This window comes from Euleptes europaea, chromosome 14 (genome assembly GCF_029931775.1).
Source record: "Euleptes europaea isolate rEulEur1 chromosome 14, rEulEur1.hap1, whole genome shotgun sequence".
Lineage (NCBI taxonomy): Eukaryota > Metazoa > Chordata > Lepidosauria > Squamata > Sphaerodactylidae > Euleptes > Euleptes europaea.
The window spans coordinates 52769632-52782237 of record NC_079325.1 but is presented as its reverse complement, the minus strand read 5'-3'; the positions used below and the strand labels follow the sequence as shown (position 1 = coordinate 52782237).

Here is a 12606-nt window from a genome sequence, read left to right as displayed (position 1 = left end):
CAGCGAAGCTACGTACCATACACGACTCTCCTCTGGAGCGAAAGTGGGCCCCTGCTCTCTTATGAAACCGTCCACTTGAATCAAAAAGTAGGGAAGCTTCTCCCCTGTGCTGTCAAAGGAGGCTTGCAACTCCCTCCGCGGAGGTGCGGGCGCCTGCGGCACTTGTGATTGCTGAGGCGGCGGCGCTTGGGGTTGCTGAGGCGGCGGCAGCGAAGTCTGCGCTTGACGGATTTCGGCCACCTCTTGCCAAAGTCCCTCCAATAAGCCCCGCAGTGTAGCTATCTGTTTGACCAGCTCATGGTTTTGCTGCTGGAGACGTAGATAGTCCTCGTCCCTTTCTCGCCACTTCTGCGTGTGGCGCAATCCCGTGCCCCACAGAGGTGGTTCCTCAGAATCCCTCGTTGCTCCCATCCGAGAGCCGACTGTAAAATCCCAGTCCTCCTCCTCCGGCAAGGCGGAGCCCGCTCCCCGCCGGGTATTAACATGTGGGGGCACCCACGGAGACCCTGCCAGAGCCGCGGACGAAAGTCCGGGTGCTGCTCTGTCCGCGCCCCGAGGTCGCAATTGTCCCAACGGCAACGTGGGAGCCTCCTCCGGCTTCTACAGTTGCTTAGGTTCCGCATCCGGTACCTTGGGGTCAACCGGCTCTTGGTCGGGAATCAACGGTCTCTTGAGATCGGGCACGTCATGGTGTTGGGGAGAACACGGCACTGCAGCCCAAAAAGAATTACTAGCCTAATGTCAGGATCAGGCGTCTGTTCCTAGCATCCCATAAGCAAACTCATCCAGGCAGGTAGCTCTGCAGCAGTAATACTTTATTAGGAGCAAAAAGACAGATTAAAGAACTGACTGCCTACACGCAGGTGAGGCTAGTAATGCTGAATACAGGCAGGTTACATGCTTAAGACACTACGAACTGAAAAGGTTAACATTGCTAAGCAACCTCGAGATAAGCAGTTCCCAGGAAGACAGACTAAACATTATCACAGCTGCAGAAAACAGGATGAGCGAAACTGTACACAAACGTTCAGAGGCATGAGAACCAAGGATTTGACGTGTGGCCACAACCTGGCCTACCTCATGTCAAAAGCCTTTGCTCCAGCGAACAGGCAAAGGCCTGACAGGAACACACTTTTCTACAATCAAAGGACTGTGTATACTCCTGCCTTTGGCAAAGTGTAAAATGATATTATTTTATACTGAGGAATATGCAGGGAGTCAGGGATAGCCCAAAAGCAAAACAAGAAAGAAAAGCTGGCAGCTACAGGTAACAAGCAGAGGACCCCTTCCCTGGGCAAGAGGGAATCAAAACAGCAAAGGGTCTTTGTAAATAATAATAATAAGAAGAGAAGTTAGTTTTTATATGCCACTTTCCTCAACCTTTTAAGGAAAATCAAGCCAGCTTACAATCTCCTTCCCCTCCTCTCCCCACAACAGGTGAGGCTGAGGGAGCTCTAAAAGAACAGTGACTGGCCCAAGGTCACTCAGCAGGCTTCATGTGGAGGAGTGGGGAAATCCAAGCTGGTTCTCCAGATTAGAGTCCGCCGCTCTTAGAGAGCCAGCATGGTGTAGTTAGTGGTTTGGAGCGGTGGATTCTGATCTGGAGAACCAGGTTTGATTCCCCACTCCTCCACATGAATGGCGGAGGCTAATCTGGTGAACTTGATTTGTTTCCCCACTCCTGCACATGAGGCCAGCTGGGTGACCTTGGGCTAGTCACACTCTCTCAGCCTCACCTACCTCACAGGGTGTCTGTTGTGGGGAGAGGAAGGGAAGGTGATTATAAGTCGGTTTGATTCTTCCATATGTGGTAGAAAAAGTCGGCATATAAAAACCAACTTATCTTGTTCTTAACTACACCACCACGCTGGCTCTAAATAAGGACTAAGGTGGAATAGAGGTGTTTTAAATAAAAATAAGATTGAGGACAGATGGAGAGAAGACATGCTGTTGAACAAGCAGCTTGTGACAAAGGATTCTCCTCTGGTACTTTCTGCCCTCATTCTAGAGTTCAAGGATCCCAACCACCAAAGGGAAAGGCCACTCACAGGATCACCCCTGACAACAGAGGGAGCTCCTCCCTTTGACCCCGAGGAAGGACGCACCAGTTTGACAAACCCGTTCTGCAGCTCGGCCAGCTGCTCCTTGAGCTCCCGGTTCTGGGTCAGAGCCCGGCTGATGGTCGCCTTGTCGCTCTGCATGTTCTCCAGGATCTGCTGCCTGTCCACGGCCTCCTCGCTGTAGCGCTGCAGGGCCTTCTCCAGCTCCAGCAGCTGCTCCTCCTGCTCTCGATTGAGGCGGCTCAGCTGCTTGTTGTCCTGCACCTGGGCTCGGCACTGCTCGCGGAGCTCCTCCTTGTCCCGCAGCAGCTGACTGAGCTCTTCCTGCAAGCGCAGCTCCGCTTCTGAGGGGCCCATGGAGGAGGCAGGCTCATTCTCCTGGGGCTTAGGAGCTACAAAGCCAAATCAGAAAAAAGATGGATCAACGGGTGGCCGTGGCTGGAGGATTCAAGGCCTCCTGTCGATTCCAAGCCCGAATACAGGTTAAAAGTGTCTCTATGCCAACCCTAGCACATGGAACACAGCTGCTACCCAACAGCACTTATAGAAGGAGATCAGTCTCTCTGATTTCTCTAGTTCTCTTGGGGTTTCCTTGAGCCGCCAGGTGAGGGCTTAATTACGATCTACCTGAAATCTTCTTCAACTCTGCTAGATGATTTTTCAAGGGTTGCTGGTGTATTTAATTACTATTCCTCCCTCCCTACCACTTGAGCTAAGGCAACTTGTGGAATATTGAAGCAAAACAGCTTCCCTCCCAGAAAGTTCCCACTCCTGTTAAAAGAGGGAAGGAAAAGGTTTGGGGCTCGAGGAAGGAAATTGTAAGGAAAGGACAGTGGAGGGTTAAAATAGTAGTAGAAAGGGTCAGGCTGTGGGCCAAGCAAGATGCAAATGAAACCGGGGGGGGGGGAGCACAGAATGGCTCACACACGGCAGGTCCCTGGCTCAATTACTGGCACCTGCAGTGAAAGGACCTTTCGCTCCCACTTATCATAGAGAGCTGCTGGCAGTCAAATTAGACAGTGCTGAACTAGATGGACCAATGAGTAGATAAATGGCAAGTATAAAGCAGGGAGAGTAGCCATTTAAGGAGCAAAATGCAGGCATGAGCCTAAACCCTTCCCACCCCCCATCCCACTTATTGTAGATTATTTTCCAACAGACTTTCTTCTCTAAACAGGTTGAGTATCTCTTTTTTATTTTATTTTAATTTTATTAGATTTTTATTTTGCCCTACCCCATATTTCAGATCCTTCCGTATATTGGAATATTTTGGCATGTTTGCATATGCATAATGAGATATCTTGGGGATGGGACCCAAATTCACTTATGTTTTATATACATTTTATACACATAGCCTGAATGTAATTTTAAACTTTTTTAATAATTTTGTGTACCATCAGAAAACAAAGGTGTAACTATTTCATCAGAATACCTGTATCAGCTGTTGAACAAGAACAACAACAAACAAACTAAGTAACTACGAACTAAGAACTAACTAAGGCTTTCAGTTTCCACCTATGATGCAGTGTACACTGTATTTTATTTTATTTTTTGGTGAGAGGAAGCACTGAAAGCAGGCAGCACAATCTGCCTGTGTACCGGCTCGAAGAGTCCGGTTTTCAGATCAGTCCAGATAAGGGATGTCCGGATAAGGGATACTCTCTACCTGTACCAGCTGAAGTTCTTATATTGGAAATGAGCTTGCCTGCGAAAAAAGTGCTTAGGGAGAGAAGACACGGGGTGATGAACAATGGGGGAGAATAACAGGGGAGGCCACTCCTCATTTATGAACCTGTTCTACTCCTTACATCAGACACCCATCCCCTTTTGCTTTCGACTAGGATCAGACCATTGGTCTGACTCACCTTAAAGAAGCCTCTTAAACCAGACACACACTCACCCCGCCTTTTGTATGTGACTGCAACAGACTTAAGTTTAACCATATCTTATCTGGCCCTGTGGTGATTCAAGAAGGAAATTACCAAAAATGAAGGAATCATTTCATGTATGCAAAAATAAACCTGGGTTTACCTGTGCAAATAAATGTCTGCTGCAGTCACATTTACATTGTGGGTGTAATGTAATGTGTGAAGTGGCTGGAGCAGGTAGATATGAAATATTGGAAAAGGAACTTCAAGGAGAAGAAGCAAACTACTGGACTGCTGGGCTAGGCAAACAACTCAGAAGAAATGAAAGAAGGACTGGGGGAAGGGGACAAATGAGAAGAGGCAAAGAAGGGCTAGCTTTCATCTCAGAACCTTACCCAACTGACTGCTGAGCAGTTCAGACAAATTAGCTTCCAGCTCCTGGATGCGAATTACATTCAAATCTTTCTCTTCCGTCAACGTCTGGACCTGTAACCACAAGAAAGAAGGGAAAACCCTCACCCTTCAGGATAAATGATCAGCTCTACTTCCCTTGAAACGTGGCTACTATCCTTACCTGCTCAGACAGCAGCTGTACCCTCTGCTGCCAGATTCCCCCTTCCTCCTTCAGCTTGTGGGCATACCGATCCCGTTCAGCCTGGAGTTGTTGCAGTGACTCCGACAGCTGCTCAGCGTGTTAAAAGGAAAAAGAGAGAGTGTTAAGTCAAACAGTGTGGATGAAACTGCTATTAAGACTGTGTTGCTGGGCCTGTCACAAAGGGCTGAATACGTGGGGCTCTTTCAGCATCACCCTTTGGCTCTTACCTGTGCAATTTGTGTTTCTAAGTTTGCCCTCTCCTCCAGTGCCATTTGCAGCTGTTGAGTAGCATCTGGGATCCCCGGCTGACTTGCAAACTAGGAGAATCAAACAAATGGTTATAGAAAACATTCATCCCATCTTCAATCCTCCCCTCCCAGATTCAGCAGTCCACAAGAGGATTCCTGTAGTTTTACTAGCTCAGAATTGCAAAAATATTATTGATATGTATGGTTTGCACTTGGGGAAGAGAGAGGGGGTATTGAAGGGCAGAGGATCTGTGAACTCAGCACAATGGAAGGATCTGCAAACTGATCTAAAATTATGTTGATTATCTTCGCTTCCATTTAGTTTTTACTCCACGTTTCCAGCTCCTAAGGCTTTAGAGGAAGATCTAAGAAATGTCATAGGAAATGTTGTATGAATAATAGGTAACCAGAATGGGTTTCCACTGGTCTTGGACTGCAACTTCCAAGACCCCTTCCTATCTCTCTGTATCCTTCTCCTGCTTATCCCCCCACAACTTCAGCTTACTGGTCACCTAAATCTGAATCCCTAAAACCTTTCTTCCAAAACTACAGTATTTGTTGCCCAACTAGTGGAATCTTAGGGACAAAATTACATTTACAAAATATGATGAGCTTTGCTAGTGAAAAATTAAAACGTCTGAGGTGCAAAGTACACAGAGCTGTGCCTTAGATACACAGAGGTACCAATTACCACTAAAGCACACAGTTAACTTGGCTGCTTCCCTCTCAAACTTGGAAACATAACACAAAGATGTCAAAATTCCTATGAAAAAAGTAATTATATCACAGCTTGCCCAAATACTCCGCCTCCTCTTCTGAGGAGTACCTGTGAGCCAAACTGCACATTCCATAGAAGATCCGTGATAGTACCTCCTATTTTTTTTAATTAGACCTTTCAAAATATAACACACCATATAGCATAGCACATTTCATACTCCCAACTGCACAACGAAACCAAAAGGCATTATAACGCATAAAATGCATAAGCAAACACTTTCTCTTTTATCTTATTATTTCAAAATATTATAAATGCCCAACTCTCAATTTATCTGAGCACATTAAATTATTCATCTGGGCCCTTTGATATCAGTTTAGTTAATAATACAATATCCACACCTGGTGGTACCATTCACCCTTTGAAGGAGGTTCTAACTTTTTTTCCATTTTTCTACTATTGCCAATTTAGCACAGGTAAGTAAGCTCAAAATCTGTTCCACATCCAAAAGGGCAACAACCCCTTTTAAATAGCACAAGATTAACTTTTTGAACAAGGTAGATTTTTGAACATGACCCCCCAATGTAAAAAATCCACCACATTTTATTGTTTTAACATTAAAAAGCAGCCACAGGAGAGCTCCAATCTGGAGCAAGGCCACAGCACTGGTCAAGGATTTAGCCCTTCGACCAGCCTCCCCTGCCATTAGCCACAGTAAGGGAACACAAGACACCGTTTTTATTCCCCCACCATGGCTACAAGCTATGGAGGGAAATTTCTATATGTGTGTGTGTGTGTGGGGGGGGTCCCTGATTGCAGATTTCCCATGGAATGTATCATTTTGGCTGTGTGAAAGTGCAGTTTCCAAGTCCGTCAGATCTCCCCGCTTCCACAAAAGAAGAAGAAGAGTAGGTTTTTATATGATGACTTCCTCTACCTTTTAAGGAGTCTCAAAGCGGCTTATAATCTCCTTCCCTCTCCCCACAACAGGCACCTTGTGAGGTAGGTTGGGCTGAGAGAGTTCAGAGAGAACGGTGACTAGTACAAGGTCACCTAGCAGACTTCATGTGGAGGAGTGGGGAAACCAACCCGGTTCTCCAGATTAGAGTCCACAGCTCCTAACCACCACACTTAACCTCTGGCAACATAGCAATCACCTGCTGAATCATCAGCTCTGCCATTTCCAGTTTCTTGTGCAGATCTTCCACATCCAACTTCATGGATGAGTTCTCTGAAATCAGCGCATGCAGCTTCTCTGACAGTTCGGAGTTCTGCTGCTTCAGTTCTTCACTGCTTTTGCTAGAAACACACACAAAGCACTAATATCACCATAACAGCCGCTACATATAAGAGGTCTGTCACTAAGAGCAGTAGACTTTCAGATCCAGGATCCAAACCACAACATGGGAACCGGCACATACAGTCTCTCCTTGCCTTAGGGTAGCCAGATGCAAGTGAGCAGAGCTCCTGTATTTTAATGGTTTTACAGAACAGGGGATGTTGGCTATTTCAGCTTCCCATGGAGGATGAATAAAACTGGCGGAAAGTGCCATCAAGTCACAGCCAACTTATGGCAACCTCATAGAGTTTTCAAGGCAAGAGATGTTCAGAGGTGGTTTGCCATTGCCTGCCTCTGCGTAGCAATGCTGGTATTCCTTGGAGGTCTCCCAACCAAGTACTAACCAGGGTCGACCCTACTTAGCTTCCAAGATCAGACCAGATCAGGCTAGCCTGGACCATCCAGGTCAGGCCTCTGCATTGCAATCCTGGACTTCCTTGGTCTTCCATCCAAGTACTAACCAAGTCTGACCCTGCTTAGTTTGTGAGATTTGACAAAATTGGTCCAGCCATCCAGGTCAGGGCTCTGCATAACAAACCTGATTTCCTTAGTGGTCTCCTATCCAAGTAGTAACCAGGGCTGACGGTGTATAGCTACCAAGATCTGGTTGGGGCATCCAGGTCAAAGCAGAGTAAAACTATGCTTACCAACACATGTCACTCTAGACTACCATAAAGAGAATGTAGGAGAATGGCTGGGGCCTAAAGGAATCAAGTGTGCATAAAGGGAACTGTGCACACAGTAAATTATGGTCTTGAAACACATTCTTTGAGTGACCATCTAGAAAGTGACCATCTGCCCCAATCATAATTTTCTCTACTTGTATTATTTCAGTATGTACAGTAGATTATGATTCCAGGAGTCCTATTTTTGCTTAAATGGAGCCCCAGACTTATTGAAAAGATTACTACCTTGCTAAATACCCAGCAGATGTTAAATGAGAGGCCCAATTCAGATACATCTGGCATCTTTTCAAGAATTACATCGTTGCTGAATCTCTAGTGGACTAAAGGTAAAGGTCCCCTGTGCAAGCACTGGGTAATTCCTGACCCATGGGGTGACGTCACATCCCGACGTTTACTAGGCATACTTTGTTTATGGGGTGGTTTGCCAGTGCCTTCCCCAGTCATCTTCCCTTTACCCCCAGCAAGCTGGGTACTCATTTTACCGACCTCGGAAGGATGGAAGGCTGAGTCAACCTCGAGCCGGCTACCTGAAACCGACTTCTGTCGGGATCGAACTGAGGTCATGAGCAGAGCTTTTGACTGCAGTACTGCAGCTTACCACTCTGCGCCAAGGGGCCCTTTCTATTGGACTACAGTAGGTCAAATTAAGAGGGGATTTTTAGAGAAGGGTTGGTACTATCAGGAATGCAGGTTTATGCTTCAAACCTTGCCAAAAATTCGTAATTGATAGATTTGACTCTTCAATTCATGCCCTAATCCACTTTCGCTCTCAATACAAGCAACTTTTGAAGCCCAAAAAACTTTCCCAGTACAAAGAACAGTGGAAAGAGTTAGGCCTTTGCATAATACAAAAAGATGACAGGAAATTCTGGGAAGTTGTAGCTATTGGCATTCAAGTGTGTAATTCTTTTTTAGATGCACATACTACAGTGGAGAAGTGGTCTCAATGTTTTACAGCCATCTATGGTGGCACTCAGGAAGAGCCATCTTGTGAATTTTTACTCTAAATTAAACTAGCTCCCTGTACGGCCTGTAATTTCATTATATAAAAAGGGTAATAGACAGGATAGTGCAAATTAGAATCCTATTAGTCTTTTGGATATATCCTCCAAACTATATACTTGCTACAAACAAACTGGAGGATTGGGCAGAGCTGACGAAACTCTTTCACCTAAGCAGGCTGGTTTTCGTAGAGGCTGCAGCACAATTGACCACTGTGTCACTCTGAAGGCCCTGATTCAGAAATATTCTACCAGTTACAGAAAATCTTTATGTAGCATTTATAAACCTTACGCCCGCCTTTGATTCTATCGACAGACACAGACTGTGGGAAAAACTTGAGAAGACAGATATTGATAGATGGCTCCTCGGGCTTTTGATTGAACTGCACTCTGAGATTACAGCCAGAGTGAAAGTGAGACTGCAGGGGTTCCTGACCGATCCTGTCTTGTTAGGAGGGAGAGGTGTTAAACAGGGTTGTTTGCTGGATCCTTTTTATTTAATTTTATGTTAATGATATAGTTCAGGCAATGAAGTCACAGAATTTGTTCTCTCCTTCTCTTCACAGGTGCAAAATCTCAATTTTGTTATAGGGTGACAATACGGCACTTGCATCCTATACTGAGATCGGATTTAGGAGAATGTTGGTGGGATTGGCCGATTACTGTGAAAGGGAGAAACTGAGGATCAATTACGATAAAACCAAAATTGTTTTTTTTTTGGTAATAGCAAAGCCAAGCACAGGTGGACAATCAATGCTCGGCCAATTGAGCAATGCCTTTTCAAAAAAATATCTGGGTGCTCTATTTCAGGGATCCTGGTCTTGGAAGGCACACCTAAATGCACTTCATGTTCACTTTTTTGTGATTCTGTGTTTGTTATGACTTTGTGGTTACAACAATGTAATATATCTAAATTTAGCTACACTCTTTGCGTATGGATCCTAAGTTATCTCAGTCAGCACCTTTTCAGGTAAAAGCCAATTCAAGGCATTAAGATCTATGAGTTCGTAACCACTGCTTTTTCTACTTTGTTACATAAGGCCAAACGATACCTCTCTATCATAGGAAAGGAGGGAAGGATGCAACTATGGAAAACATCCCGTAGTCCATTTGTGCAAGAAGAAAACCCTTGTGGATCAGAGTGCAGCAGCAACACTAGGGGATCTTACCTCTGCTTGTAGGCTTCCAGTTTCAGGCTGTCTCGTTCTTTTGCCAGCTCTTTATTATGCTGCCAATACAAAAACACAAATAAATCAAACACAGATCATGACCCCGGGTGTTCATGTATTACTTACTTGCCTTTCTTCCACAAAACTCAAAGTAGCCTTCATAGGGTCCCCAGGAGGACTCCTATCCAGGAACTGACTAGATCCAGACCTGCCCAGCTTTTAGTAGTGCAAAGCATAATTGGAAGGCATATATAAACTTCAGCACTGTTAAGCCTCCAGCACTGCCCGCCCCATTCATTTTTCAAATTCTGAGAATGTTTATTATTTCTCCTCATGTGTAACCCTTGTGGATGCAGGGGGGAAATCTGAGAGGCCAGGCAGTGTGATCCATCTATTGCATTTTTATCTGGCCCGACCCTCTCCAAGGAACACAGGGCAGTAGGAACATAGAGTAAATGCTGTTACTCGCTCTGAGCCTAGCTGGGAATGAGGGCGGGGTATAAATGTAATAAACAAATAAATGATGGTGATGATAATAATAATAATAATAATGATAATAATAATGTTGTCAATTACGATAATGATCATCATTATCATCATCATCATCATTATTATTATTCCCTGCTCCATGTTGCCCACCTCACCAATCTGGGTCAGGCTGAGAGAGAGTGACTAGCCTAAGGTCACCTGGTACGTTTCATGGCAAATGGCAGAGCATATGTTTTGCATGTAGACAGTCACAGATTCGATCGGCAACACCTCCAGTTAAAGTATCTTAGGCAGGAAAAGGCTCTGCTCTGCCAGAGAACTTGGAGATCCACTGCCAATACAAAGCATGACTTTGCTACTGACATCAGTAAAGCTGATGTTCTAGATGGGATTCCCCTTCCCAGTTTATATGGGATGAGTTTATCACTTACTGGTTTTGTTAAACCAGCTTAGGACTGCTCCTTAACCCAGCTTTGCTTCTAGAGAAGTTAGCTGGTGCTTTTACTAGGAACACTTTCTTTTGGTTGCTTCCTCCACATACTCAGCTGAACTGACCTTACCGATCCAGGCTACTGTAACCTCAAGCTTAAGCTTCTGTTTTTTGTTTTTTATAATATTAACTGAAAGTATAAAAAAGGTGGAAGGTAGTAAAATAGCATATGTTGTTCCAGAATAATGTAGTCTTGTTATATTTTAGATTAGTTTTATTATGTATAGTATGTAATGGATTGTTTTATATTGTGGAGTTTTGTGTTGTGAAAATTCCTTAACGGCTGATTTGGGATGGTTTTATCCCATTTTATTTATTTGTACTCGGTTTTAGCCAAATGTATGTTCTTCCTTTTTATATGCCAATAAAGACTATGTGTTGTGTGTGTTGTGAAAATTAATTTAAAAAAAAAAAAAAAAAGCTTCAGCTTCTGTTAACAGAGCTTCACATACAGCCGGCCATAAAAAAAATGACTCTAGAACTTCCATTTGCACAAAACATGGTTGCTGTCAGTCTCAGGTGTTTGCATCTAGCATCCCTCTAGCATACTCATCCAGACAGATAGATCTGAAGCAGTAAAACTTTATTAGGAACTAAAAAGCAAATTTAAAGAACTAACTGCACGCAGGCAGGCAAGGTTAGAAATGGAGAGCAAGTACAGGTTACCTGCTTAAAAACATTAGGACAAGAGAGAAAGATAAACATTGCTAGGCAACAGCGAGATAGGCATTTCCCATGAATGAAGACACAACACGCCACAGCTGTGATAACAGGCACTAACGAAGTATACACAGGAGCTTCCAAGCCCTGGAAACCAAGGACTTGACTTGTGGCCAGAACTTGGCTTGGAATATCAACCTCCATTCCAACCATTAGAGCCTGTCAGGACCTTGCGTTCAGTGAAGACCCTGACAGTTGCCCTGTCTTTTTACCGGAGCCCACGAATTTAATCAAGTAACATCAATCCTAAAACAGCTTCACTGGTTGCCAATCTGTTTCCAAGTTCAATTTAAGCAGCTGGTTCTTACCTTTAAAAGGCCTCCATGACCAGGGAACTAGATACTGAAGGACAATCTTTCTTGGTATGAGCCCATGTGCGGAGTTTTTCCTTCCTTTGCTCTTGGCATATTCACCTGCAGCCCAGTTATGGGCTAGTCTGGCCATCACTCTAATTCACTGGAATGGGCGGCCACAGCAGGTAAGGAGAGATTTTTGTGAAGTCAGCTCTGGAATATGGTGGACAATTTTTTGGCAGGATAATTTGTGAACATTTTTTTTAATTGTTAATGTGTTTTTTTAAAATATGTGTGTTTTATGTGCAAGCTGCCTTAGGGTGCGTGCTTTTCAGGAGGAAAAGTGGTGATATAAATATTTTAATTAAATCAAAGGAAGCCCACCTGACACTGAGCCTAACAAATTTTATAAAGCATGATAAAACATCTGTCTCCTTTCGACTTATTTGTAATTAGATTTAGAAGCTGCTAATTTACACATAGGTACACTTGAAACTGCCTTACATGAAGTCACGTCCATTTAATTCAGTTCTTTCTATGCTCATGACCAGCACCTCTCCCACAGACTCAGGCAGAGAAAGGTCTTTCCCCAATAACTCCTATCTGAAATCTTTTTAACCTGAGGAGCCAGGCACTGAAACACTGCATACAAAGCATGCGTTCTGTTGCCATGCGACAATCTCTCTCTACAATTTACAGCTTTGGAAGTACATATTTCATTTTTACCTGTTATCGTTTATTACGTAATATATATTTTTTAATTATGCTGCTTTCCCACCTGATCAGAATCCCCAAGGCTGCGAACACAGAAAAGTTAAAATACTTGAACTATTAAAAGAACATTTAAAATTATAAAATAATTAAATAAAACACATAAACAACACAAGAAATAAGGGGAAATGGCCAATAATAGTTAATGGGGGTATACCAAAC

The 12606-nt window shown here is 44.0% G+C and overlaps 1 protein-coding gene across 1 annotated transcript in view; it reads right to left on the bottom strand.

The window, feature by feature from the left end:
* GOLGA2 (golgin A2) overlaps positions 1 to 12606 on the bottom strand; it is a 60473-nt gene that overhangs the window by 24447 nt on the left and 23420 nt on the right. Inside the window, exons 13-18 of the mRNA XM_056860778.1 lie at positions 9682 to 9740; positions 6644 to 6785; positions 4751 to 4840; positions 4503 to 4610; positions 4324 to 4414; positions 2106 to 2452 (exon numbers count right to left, since the gene is read on the bottom strand). Of these exons, the coding sequence (XP_056716756.1) occupies positions 2106 to 2452; positions 4324 to 4414; positions 4503 to 4610; positions 4751 to 4840; positions 6644 to 6785; positions 9682 to 9740 (837 nt within the window). The remainder of the gene's footprint in view (positions 1 to 2105; positions 2453 to 4323; positions 4415 to 4502; positions 4611 to 4750; positions 4841 to 6643; positions 6786 to 9681; positions 9741 to 12606) is intronic.